Raw genomic sequence first — 13,041 nt, 5'->3', positions numbered from 1 at the left:
TACTTTTTGGGGCCACTGTATGTAAAGAAAGGTGGTTTATGCATCTCAGCCTTTTAAAATAAATATCAAACCACAAAGGCTCACTGTGAAAACTGTAAGTGTTCCTCATGGTGAGTGAAGAGCCCTGAAGGTGTGTGCGTGCTGAGTGTAAAGGGGAAGAAAAAAAAATCACAGCAAGGTTATACGAGGTGAGTTTGCACTAAGAAAATGCTGATGAATGGAATGATGGGTAATTTCTGCACTGTGTTTGGCTGCAACTTGCTCCTCTCAGTGAACATTCCATAGCTTTGAACGTATAATTGTGTGACAATGTGCAATTAACACAGCTAATGTGGTACATAAACTCATCTAACTTCTTATCAGCGTAAACTGATAAACAGTCAAAGGTGGATTTATTACAAAAATGTTTTAATCTTTCAAATTAGCAAATCCACCTTTGCACCGCGGAAGTAAGCACGAAACTAGAAGAATAACAAAGTGCAGTAAACGGTAAAACTATTTGCTCAACAAACAAGTGTTTATAATTATATAATTATAGAAGCGGAAGACTTGCACATTCAAGTTGGCCACTTCCGCTCTCACTTTAAACATAAGATGTTTGCTTTGTTTAGAATCCTCATATTCATGTTTTGTGTTCCACAAAAATCTAATTTTCTGTGAGATATTACCAAGTTTCAGAATGATTTCCCAAAGGTTCTGCTTTCGTTCTCTACGATACTATACGGCCGCATGCCATACAGGTGTTGTGGTGACAAGGCGCTCAGTTTTGTTTTAGTGTTAAGGATATGCACTTCATTCCAATAACTAAAAGAGCCAAAAGTTGCAGCCTGCGTCCCAATGTGCATACTATCCATCCTAAATTCTGTGTGACATTAGTAATTTTCAATACTATTTAGAGCAAATAGAGTGGATAGTATGCACATTGGGACGCAGGGTTAGTCTTTGGTCCTTATGGGCCATGAAGTGTCAGTGATGTTTTTTGATTTTCATAGCATATGTAATCACCGGAGGCCCTCATGTGGCTATGATTGTAAGTGCATTTCAATTGCTTACCTTGAAAATGAAGTAAATAATAGTCATGTGTAGTAGGCTGTATAATAACCCCAGATATGCTATAATAATGAGCGATACCCTTGTTCATTTTGGGTGAAACTAAATGTTCTAGTGAACAAAAATATGTTGGTTGTAAACAGGTTAATTCGTATTTACACTGAGAGAAGTAACATACAGGCTACATTTAAATATTTAGCAGTAGGCCTATTTTTCGATTTTAAGCTTAATTTTAAAAGGAAAGTGTGGTTTTAAAAGTGTGGTGTGCTGCATTGCTGTAGGTTAGTAGGCTACTGCTAGAAAAGTCTTTTTCCCGAGCATTAATATAAAATACTAAAGCTTCTGTTGCAGAATGCAGCTTTTAAAATTACATTCTACGTTTGCAATTTTAATTGATTGAAATAAATCGGGCTAATAAATCTTAATCACATGAAATTACCAACTTAGTTGAATGTTAGATGGATAGGCTAGCTACCATGAGGCCTGCTAGCCTATTAAAGGGCTAATAAGAATTTTTTTTTATTTGATCATTTTACATTTACTTGAAAAAATTAAGAAACAGAAAGTCTAAGACTGATCTAACAATCTCAGCATGGTAAAAAGTAGATGTTATTTACAGACCTGTTATAAATCCCCGTATTTTTCCTCGGGAACTACATCTCCCAGAATGCAATGTGATGTTGCGTCACAACACCTGCCTGACGCCAGCAGCAGGAGTTCCGCGTGTTCGGGTGTGTGGTTGATATCCTGCGTGGATGTGGAATATGATGGAAAGCCGAGGAGTTTCATCGATTATATTTGATTTGGATAACACGCTGGTCGATACAGCCGGCGCAGGACGAATTGCCATTCAGAAGGTAAATGAATGAATAAGAAAAATGCTTGAACATTGCAACGAACTGTTGACATTACCATGGTATTACCATAGTTTTGGGGGCACGTATGATATTATTTGACATACTTTGAAGCATATATGGAAGTACCATTGTATTACCATGGCTTTTGGACACATACCATGGACTAAAGTTGGTTTTATATTCGCACATACACAACATTTACACATTTCCGCGTTCAATAACTTTCTAATTAACGTTATATGTGCAATAAAGTTATTTTTTGCAAATTCTAATCAGCGACATCATTGTCAACCTACTACATTTTTTTCACAATCGATCAAAATAGGCAAGTATTGTTTTAAAATCATAATTACTTGCGAATGTCCGCTGAATGTCCGGTTAACAAAGTAATTGAATGCTGAAGTCTGAATGTGCGAATATAAAACCAACTTTACCCAAGTATACCATGGTATTATTGGACGTAGAGAGCTATCAAAGTACCCTGATATTACCATGGTTATTCGACACATGTAATGGTAATGCCATGGAATTTTTTTTTACGTGCTCTGAAGTATATATCAAAGTACCATGGTATTACCATGTTTTATGGACACATGCAGTGGTATTTTTGACATACTGTAATTTTGAAGTATATATATATCAAAGTACCATGGTATTACCATGGTTTTTGGACACAATGGCAATGCCATTTTTTTTCTTTGACATTGTCTGAAGTATATATCAAAGTACCATGCTTTTTTTTTTGTAATCATTTCATGGTATTTTAAGTGTATATCGAAGTACCATGGTTTTACTATGGTTTTGGCACACATAGTGGCAATGCAATGTAATGGTATTGTTTGACACTCTTATATCAAAGTGCCATGGTATTACCTTGTTTTTTTGACACGTACTGTGGTAATACTATGATATTGTTCTCCACAAATATTTGGATGCTTGGTCAACTTTGTTGTTGGTTTATTTTTTTATTAAATAACTAAATATGAATCCAAACTGTATTATTTTTGTTAATTAAAGATGTTGATCTCATGATTTACGTTGTGTTCTTTGTTTAGGTGTGTGAGCTGCTGAAGTCAATGCATGTGCAGGAATGTCACATCAAAGACATCTGTGATCGCTTTTTACGAAAGCTTCTCCACGAATCGTTCGACCCATCAGAAGGAAAAACAATAGATGATGTGAGGATCCATCACTGGTATGAAGCCCTACAGGAGATGCAGGGCACCGATCCTGATCCGGCTCTGGCCAACAGTTGCTACCACACATGGAAGAACACACGATTACAGGCGCTGACACTTTCTCCTGAGGTTCGATCTCTCCTGGAGGAACTGAAGAAGAAGTACAAACTGCTTCTGATCACCAACGGCGATACTCAGACGCAGTGGGAGAAGATCGAAGCGGTGAGATGTGAGGGTCTCTTTAGTTTGGTGGTAGTCGGAGGAGATCATCCTGAGCAGAAACCGGCGTGCTCCATCTTTACTCACTGCTTCGAGTCTGCAGGAGTCCGGCCGCAGGACTGCATCATGGTGGGAGATTCTCTCAGCACAGACATCCAGGGAGGCATTAATGCAGGAGTGCGGGCCACCGTGTGGATAAACAGTGACTGTAAATTTCTCCCGCAGGGCTCTGTGACTCCAGACTACACTGTTCCTAGTGTAATGAATCTGAATGATGTTCTACTTGAACTGAGTTGATGTTTACATAAAAGTTTTTTTTTTTTTTTAAATGTGATGAAGACTTATATTAGCGGCTTAGAAAAAAGTTTTAATCTATAATAAAAAAAAAAAAGAAAAAAGGTTGGTCTTCTCTTACAGTGGCCACCATTTTGAGGTCACATGACACTAAATGACAATCTGAACATTCGACTTGGAGTGGTTCATGTCCTACTAATTATTCTTTCTATGGCAACAATATTAACCTCAAAATGAATCTGTGTAGACAAAACCACAATACATCAAGTAACAGTGATTATGCAAATGCATTTTTAATACAGTTTTGTTTAGTTTATTGAACAGGACATTTAACATTAGTTATCCAGCTCTGTTCTAGCAACATTAAACTGTATTGTATGTCTTTTATGTTCAGATTATAATTGCATTAAGGTGTTAAAAGTACCAAATTATTGGAATTGTTAAAGAGAAATATTAATATTTGCCAATACTTCAAGAATAAATTAATCATGGGTGATGTATTTCTTTGGGTATTACATGATTGCTAACCAAAAAAAAAAAAAGCATCTATAAGCTTGCGAAAGCTTTATTGAATTTCTTTATCTTAAAAGGCTGGTCTAAAAAAAGAATTAAAATTGTCATTTATTCATCTTGGTGTTTGTTTTTTTTTTGTAAATTTGTACAAATTCCCAAACCTCTTGATGACTGACAAATGAGTTTATCTTTGTTCAGAAGTCACTTGTCACTCACCAGTTTGACGTGATGCTCATTGAGCAGATACCTACCATGTTTATTGATGTTTGCGTGTAAAGAAAAAAAATGAAATGGAATGAAATAGAAATTCAACATTCACTAAATAGTATAGTTAGTAATTATAAGTAAATAAGAACTGTTTTATGACTCCAATTCCTATACATGTTCTTGAGAAGTTTAAACAGTCCACATTAATCCTGCTATTGATAGAAAACAGTGACACTGCTCACCACACCAGTCCATTTTTCACGATACGAGTGAGATATAACCACTCAAGTGATATGGTGATAAAGATGATATGCTCAGGCACTTTATTTTCCATCTATGTAAAGAAAGATACAGTCAAAGAATTTTACTTGACATCTAATTTGATTTTAATGTTCATTGCCGCAAGCTCTGCTACGAAGTATCTAAACACATAAGGAACGGACACAGTCTCGATAGAGTCGCTCTTGTTGCACAGCAAGCAGATGGTTTTCCGATGGCGTGTATTTGACCAATAAGGAGGCGGCTTTTCCAGAAGTGGCGACAGCAGGCTACCGCAGTCCATGCAAACCTGCGCCACAGAACGGTCTGAGCAATTAAACAGCCGGTCGTGGAGCAGGAACGACGTCCCGTGAGCCAGCAGAGCATCCCGCTCCATCTCTCCGAAGCGGATTCCTCCCTGAACGTTCCTTCCTCCCAGCGGCTGATTGGTCACTTTATCTCTCGCTCCTGTAGTTCTGACCTGGAACTTATCGGAGACCATGTGACGCAAGCGCTGGTAGTAAACCACGCCGATGAAGATGTCTGCCTCGAGCTCCAAGCCGCTTATGCCAGAGTAGAGGCGCTCCGTGCCGTAGTAGTTGTATCCTGCAGCTTTCAGCATTTCACCGAAATGCTCAAGCGCAGAGCTCTCCTCAGAGAACTTGAACGGTGTGGCGTCATGACACAGGCCGTGGAGGGCTGCGGATTTTCCAGCCATGCTCTCGATGAGCATCCCGATGGTCATTCTGGAGGGGAAGCCGTGCGGGTTGAACAGGATGTCCGGGCACATGCCACTCTCAGTGAAGGGCATGTCCTCCGCGGGCCACAGGCGGCTCAGGATTCCCTTCTGACCGTGTCTGCTGGCGAACTTGTCTCCGATGGTGGGGTTTCTGGGAATGCGGGCTGTGATGCAAATGCGCTTGAAGCGGCCAGTGCCGGTGTCATTGCTGCACACCTTGATGTTGTCCACCACACAGCTCTCCTGATACCTGAGGAGAAACAGAGCTTCAGAAATCAATGAAATCTAAAGAAATACAGCTGCACGGAGCATAAACATATCAAAACATCCCATTATAAGTAGACTGATGCATTGTACATTTACTTGTTGCCTGGTGATAAAGTGCATTTACAATTAGAATACTAAATTATTCATTTTTTCATTCAAAAATAATTAATTGTAATAAAAAAAAAAAAAAAGATTACAAATATATATATATATATATTACAGTATTTAAAAAAAAAAATTAGAACAGTCCTAATCAATCTCAAGGCACATTGTTAATGCACTCTTTTTGTAATTAATATGAGCAACTAAAACAAAATTGTACTACAATAGTATATTATTTATAAATGTTAAAGCTTTTAAATAAAATGTTTGAAACATTTTGTAATTTTGTCAACTAAAATGTTTCTTATTCATCACACAGTGGTGTTATTATTAACAAACTATTAAAACTAGTTTTTTTGTTAATTGAAATAGAATTTAAATAATATAATACACTTTTGTAATTAATAGAATTACATCAAAATTACAGATAATTAAGCTTACTGATAAAAAGTATAAATTAGATGAGCTAAAAATAATTAAAAGCAAGTAAAGACTAAGGTATCGTACTACAATACTTTTAGTATTGTTTAAATGTTGATACATTTAATAAATATATACATTTTGACCCTTGTCAACTAAAATGTTATTTCCATACATTACAGCTGTGTTATTGTTAACAAACTATTAAAACTTGTTTTTTGTTAATTTAACTAAATCTGAAATAAAATATAAATATTAAATGAAAAGAAACGTACAAAAAAAAAAAAAAAAAAAAAGACAAAAGCGCATAATAAAATAACAAATGTATTAATAATATAGTAATATAAAAAGTAATGTCTTACTTGTAGAAGGTCACATAACTCTGGCCGGTATTAAGATTGATGTAGCTGTAGTAAGGGTCTCCATAGTTCAGCGTGGAGCCGATAAACGGCAATCCGTCTGCGTCCAGCCTGTCCATTACTTTGGGGTCACCTGGCTTCACCCCAAACACAATGCTGTCATCACCTTTGACCTTCTCAGACAGGTCTATGAGCTCAGTCTTATAAACCGAACCATGAGCAAAGCCACGCTCCCATGAAGACTTATTGACGATCTGAGGACAAATAAAAACACTAAATATTAACAAATGCAAAAGAATGTTTTGGAGCAAGCGCAATCATGGAAGCTACGCTTACCATAGCGTCTTCCATATCATAGCCAGTGTATGAAATGACAGCCACTATCGCGTTGGTGCCAATAGGGTAATTATCAATGTCGTAGTGATCGTACATTGCGGGTCTGACCAGAGGACTCTGAGGGGTCTGCAGACGGTACAGTTTATTGTCTGATCGTTCCTGGTATGAATGCAGTGGGAAGCCCATTGTCTGTTTACCTATGATAGGATTATGTCTTAGTTGACATGCTTTGACAGAATTTATTTTGACATAATTCATAAAATAAGGACACGAGATTCTTACTCATCTGACACTGGTACATGTTTCTGGGGCTCTGATTGTGATCAGAGAACGGGATGAATTCTGCCACCACACTCAACATGCTGTGAGGAAACAGCTCTTGGTGCGTGGTCACTCCCTGCTCCAGCTCTTCCTCGAAGATGCCCACGTTCAGATACACCTGAACACAAAGAAACATTCAGAGGTTGCAGAAAACAGAATGCAAAACTGTGTACTTACAGGCTTTAATGATAGAAAAACCTATAATGCCATAAAGCAAATTAAAAACTACTAATAGAAAAATATTGACTGTGTATACAGAAACACTATATTTTACGTTTAATGCATTTAGGTAGTTTGAAAGCGTAGGAGACTGACTATTATGTCATTTGCAATGCATGATGGGAGTGAGTGTGCGCTAAAGACTTGCTCGTTTTGATTCTCTGATTAATGGATATCTTTGCAGAATCATGGGTGATGAAGTTTTTTCACCAAGAATTCTGCTGTCAAATTATTAAAAAAAAAATAAAATAATGCAGACTGACAGCTTTAACAAAAGCACTGATTAACAACCTGCTAGCTCACAGTATATCTGTCTTTACCGATTTATAGGTAATCGTTAAAAATCAGTTCCCATATGGGCTTTTTACTTACAGATCCCGCCTGTTGGGCTCTCACATTTTGAATGTATGCTTGACAAAGCTTTAGAAGTAATTATATAGCAAGGTTGCTAAAATGTGATTTCTGAAGTATTTGAGGTCATTGCTAGGACATAAGAATCTGAAGCAGTTTAAAAGCTCCAGTAAAATATAAAACAGTCAGAAGTGATTAAAGGAAGTATATGGGATTTTTTTCATCTTCTGCAGAAGTCCAACAGATTTTTTTCTACTAATTAACAGTGGTACTTAAGTGAGAACAAATTTTCTGTAAAATAGGTTCTCTCTTCTCACCTGTTCAAAGGTGCCAATAAGCTCCTGTTTGCCCAGGCCAAGGTTCCGGACGGGCCGCACCATGCGACAGGGTGTGGTGAACAGATAGAGGCCTGGGTACAAGCTGGCTTTACCCGTCTGAGGAACCAGGACGATCTCAGTCCAGGGTGCAATTTTTCTCTCTCCCAGCACCTGCAGGTGACACAAATGTTCAGATTTATACTATATATATATTTTAATTATTTTATAAAACTATCAACATAAATAACTCTGAGGTTCATCAAGGATAATTAAACTACTGAAAAAAAACAAACAATTACCCACCTTAAATCTGCGAAGAGATTCGATGACTGACGGTGCCACTTCTTTTTCCACCCAGCCAATCATGGCCCCGTCCAGTATGACAGGATAACAGTCCGAATACGGCTGACCGGGGCTCCCGTCTGCTGCAGTTACACCTGGTGATGGAGAAAAACGATTTAAATAGTAAACATACAATTAATAGGTAGGTAGCACTGCATGATTTCAGGGGAAAAAATATCTAATTGCGTTTTTCTTTCTTTTCCATGATTAAAAACTGTGGTTGCGGTTTAAAAATGCGATGCTCTTAGCTTTCTGTGTTCTTTATATAATTAAGAAACATTTAATATTAAAATTTGAAGGAAAAAAAAAAGAGTGAAAATATATTTTATAGTACAACTGCAAGGTTACAATACCAATATACAAACCAGCTGTCTTCATTTATTCATTTTTAAACATTAATCCATCAAACTTTTATATCAGCAAACTGCAGAAGGCCTTAAATCTTTTGTTGCCAAAAGCCGGTTTATAAGTGCTTCTCATTACATGTTTAGGAAGATGGTTGTCATATGTTACGTTCCCAAATGCTTGTAGGTATGTATACACACACACACATTACAGTTTGTGCGATTTGATAATCACACTATTCATATAGTGGTTATGGATTCATTTGGATTGATCATGCAGCCTTAAAGGCATTATATAATTTCTGAATTGTTTACTGATGGCCTTGTTTAACAATGGAGGAGCTTGAATAAAATGTTATTTACCTAGAGAGCAGAGCAGGGCAGGCAGGGTTGTTGTGGGATGCATTGGGGCCACAATCTCGCAGTGGGCCGTCAGGTGGTTCATAAGCCCGCATGGTTCTCCGTCAGGAGTGTGAACGGGGCACAGGAAACCCCAGGACTCCGGCAGCAGCTTCCTCACAGATGTGGTCCTCATCTTAGCGAAGGCAGCTCCTCTGTGCACGCAGCGGAAATGAGACAGGTAACGGATGAAGTTCAGCTTATCTGCCACAACACACAGTCCGGTGTCCTGCAGCATGCCCAGACCTGGGGTTAAAAAGATAAATGTTAGCTATTATTAAAACACTCACTGCCTGTGAATGCACTTCAGTTCTGTGACTATTAGTTGCGATGCCAGTGTCATACCCGTCTTGGACTGGAGGTTTCCTGTGGCTAAAAGATACTCAAAGGCTCTGGTGAGATCTGTGCTCGTGTTGAAGAGTTTGGTCATACTCTCTGCAGTCAGTCCTCCCACTCGGTGACCTCTCTTGTCCAAGGACAGTTTTACCGATACCAACCAGCCGGCCATTTTCTCCTGAAGAGCATTCAGAACAGCTTTGGAAAATCATTGCACAAAAAGTTCTATCTATACTGTAGGTATTCTACATTATGCACTTGTGGCAGTATATACACTACACAAAATTTGGGGTTAGCACTATTTTTATTTATTTATTTCCCAGTCAGGATTTATTTTTGCTTAAAAGTTGTAGTAGAGACACTAATAATGTTAAAAAGAAATATTTCCAAAAAGAAACTTTTAAACCTTGATAATAAGAAGAAATGTTTTGTTGTAGTAAATCAGCATATTAGAATGAGAATGAAGATTTCTGAAGGGTCATGTGAGACTGGAGTAATGATGCTGAAAATTCAGCTTTTCATCACAGGAATAAATTACATTTTAAAATGTACTAAAACTGAAAACAGTTATCTGAAATTGTAATAATATTTCAAGATTTTTTTATCAAATAAATGCAGGCCTGCTGAGCATGAGAGATTTATTTATTTTTTTAAATCTTACCGACCCCAAATTTTTGAGGTGTATATGAAAATGAGTATAGACACCACGGCTGCCCTACACACAGACAGGTGAACAAATAATAACGTTGATCTTACTTTTAGGAACATGAGGTAGAGCTGGCCTGGTGTGAGAACCTCTTGGAACATCAGACTGTCAGGGTTTTCCTCCATACACTCCTGCTTAGCAAAGCTGAAGAGCTTTCGCGTCATCAGACACAACATGTAGAACTTCTCCACATCTGACTTCAGGTGAATACACAGACATTCACTGCAAACAGAAGGAGAACACTATGAAAAATGCCACATTTGATGGAAGTTGTTTAAAAAGTGTTTATATAAATACTGTGATGTAAAATCAATTTTCATTTGATCAAGTCGTGATCAATAACATCTCAAACTTACTCTAACAAGAAGTGAGCGCACTGCTCGTGAGTGAACCAGTCTGGGAGGAGGAGTTTGACCCGGAAACGCTCGCCCAGGTAATTAAGCACCTTGGCTTTAGTCATGCAGCCCTGGTCCATGACCATACGCAGCATTTCTGAGACACAGCTTTTGTAGAAAGAGTTCTCCTCTCGACCTTTAATCAGTTCCTGGTAGATCTGGTAATCTGAGAAGTCCACTAAAGCCTTGGAAGAAGAAAGGAAAGACATTTTAATATGAAACATTTCATTCAAAATTAATTATGCAACAGTGCCTAAATATTACACTGCTTTCTGAAAACCTTAATTCTGATTGGTCAGTCGAGGTGGTTAAATATTTCTGTATAATGACTGCTAAACTGTCCTTGGTTCCAGGCCACCTACTTCTTCAAACATAATAAAATATAACGTAAACTCAAATCAATTTATCATAATCGTATATATTTATTTATTTGGAAGGTTGCTGTGTAATAAGCGGTATTGTTATTATTAATCAGAACTAATACTTTGATTTTTAATGAATTCAAAATTATTTTCAGCAATCAAAAAGCTAAATTAAAATATTAAAATTACAAACCGAACAAATACAGCTATATAGAAATAAAAACATTTACTTATATAGTCTAGAGAGCATATAACAAACTAAAGACAGAAGCCAATTAGAATGTTAATACTACAATAGTATGTAATTAATACTAAAATAACACAGGATAATGTACAGTCAGCTGGACAAAAGAAACACCTTCAGAATGTCTCAAGAAGCTTATAAGAGAAAACAACTTCCTTTTACCTTCAGTGCAAAGCCCAAGGGAAGAAAGAACAGCTCCTTTCGGTAAATGAAATTCACCATCACCGTTCCATTGTCCAGGTAGTGAAGATTCATATTAATGGCTGTGTGTTCGTCTCTTACACAGCGCATTGAAATAGCTGCACACAGTTAACACCCATGTTAATATGCATATGTAATAAATCATATTGATTTATTCAATCTGGAAGAGACGCAGCACTTACCGTACTGAGTGTAGCCCTGTCCTCTGCTCTTAAACTTTGGTCTTGACACTGCGATGGGATAGTTCCTCCGTGGCATGATCAGAAGACGGATCACCTTCTCTATGCCGTTAACGATGAAATAGCCACCCATTTCCTACAGTAAAGCAAGATTAAGTGTCATTTTGCCCATGAGAAAACCATATGACACTGGCATGTTACATGAAGTTCTGCGATGTGCGATTTTACCTCAGCTTCTTCGTGATGCTCGATGAGTTCTTTGGGTGAGAGACCATAAAGGTTGCAGAGTTTTGATTTAACCATGATCGGCACATTACCCATTGACTGTTTGATGATTCCTTTGGGAACGCCATTAACAGACCAACTCACATCTGCCTGTGAAAACACACAAAAATGATTCTTGTTTTTTAAAAATACTGATGCTTGTTAACTGGTTTTGCTTTAGAAACCAGACTTTTTATATATATATATATATATATATATATATATATATATATATATATATATATATATATATATATATTTAACCATTTTTAAAACCCTTTAGTTGCTATGATTACTTAATAGAGTTTCAACATCTAATGGTTTGAACAATAGATTTGTCAATGTGATATTAAAATATTAGTTTTATTATATTATTTCAAGTATTTGGATTTTTTAAAACATTAAATACATCAATCTCGTATAAACACATGTTTATATTTGCATACATTACATGCAATTATGAATGTGATATGCAAATATGAATTTAGTACATATTTGTGTGTCTTTGTGTTTAGTACACACATATGATTATTGTATGCATGTTTATGTCATGATATTAGAAACCAGTTCTTCTGTCAATATACATCAACAATAGACCATGTTTACTTCTATTTAATGGTTAGACTTACCACTAGCTTTCCTCTGTAAGTGCAGCGCCTGCCTCTGCATTCAGCAGGGAAGACCCGCAGGTCTCTGCTGATTCCTCCTTTACCAACCGCTGGCGTGTGAATGATGGCCTCCACAAACGACAGACCGATCCTGTCTCCCTTGTACATGAACTCCATAGGAGGAATGGCCTAAACACAGAGATTTTACTTGTTTATTAGCCAGCAGAGAATCTGCATGTACATAAACACGTGTGTTTGTGTGTGTGTGTCTGTCTGCACCTCACCTCCACAACCCGACATAATCCATCAGTAACTGCCTGATCAAATGACTCAATGTGCGCCTTCACCAGCTCCTGCACGGGCACGCGCTGCTTTTCTTTCGGGACACCGAACCCTGCCTCTGTCAAATGTTTTAAACTCGGTTCGGACTTTAGATTGCACCACTTGTTTAGATCCATGCTGCTGGACACACACGTGTGTGTTTGTCAACGGGATCTCGGAAGTAGCGCAAGACTTCCTGTACACAACTTCAAAATAAAAGTATTGTTTTTATGAATGGTTTTAAAAAGTCACACACAAAAATGGTCATTTGCTTACTGTCATGCCTTTCAACCCAGAAGATTTTAACCATAAATATAGTTTTTTAAATATTTG

The 13,041-nt window shown here is 37.4% G+C and overlaps 2 protein-coding genes across 2 annotated transcripts; one reads left to right on the top strand and one right to left on the bottom strand.

The window, feature by feature from the left end:
- The first annotated feature begins 1,697 nt into the window (after positions 1–1,697).
- nanp (N-acetylneuraminic acid phosphatase) lies at positions 1,698–4,226 on the top strand. The gene is made up of 2 exons (XM_058795862.1): positions 1,698–1,907; positions 2,963–4,226. The coding sequence occupies exons 1-2, from the start codon at positions 1,806–1,808 to the stop codon at positions 3,599–3,601; spliced, it is 741 nt and encodes a 246-aa protein (XP_058651845.1). The 5' UTR covers positions 1,698–1,805; the 3' UTR covers positions 3,602–4,226.
- A 144-nt stretch (positions 4,227–4,370) lies between these two features.
- Positions 4,371–12,905, bottom strand: polr1b (RNA polymerase I subunit B). Its single transcript, XM_058795861.1, has 15 exons — positions 12,672–12,905; positions 12,409–12,576; positions 11,744–11,890; positions 11,519–11,651; positions 11,298–11,434; positions 10,491–10,714; positions 10,185–10,356; positions 9,438–9,606; positions 9,057–9,338; positions 8,311–8,444; positions 8,008–8,178; positions 7,082–7,238; positions 6,800–6,996; positions 6,467–6,717; positions 4,371–5,565 (listed from the first exon to the last, which is right to left on the bottom strand). Exons 1-15 carry the CDS (start codon positions 12,843–12,845, stop codon positions 4,683–4,685), a joined length of 3,399 nt encoding a protein of 1,132 aa, XP_058651844.1. The 5' UTR covers positions 12,846–12,905; the 3' UTR covers positions 4,371–4,682.
- Positions 12,906–13,041: the final 136 nt, after the last annotated feature.

Source organism: Onychostoma macrolepis, chromosome 13 (assembly GCF_012432095.1).
Source record: "Onychostoma macrolepis isolate SWU-2019 chromosome 13, ASM1243209v1, whole genome shotgun sequence".
Classification (NCBI taxonomy): domain Eukaryota; kingdom Metazoa; phylum Chordata; class Actinopteri; order Cypriniformes; family Cyprinidae; genus Onychostoma; species Onychostoma macrolepis.
This window is presented reverse-complemented; position numbering and strand designations above follow the sequence as displayed.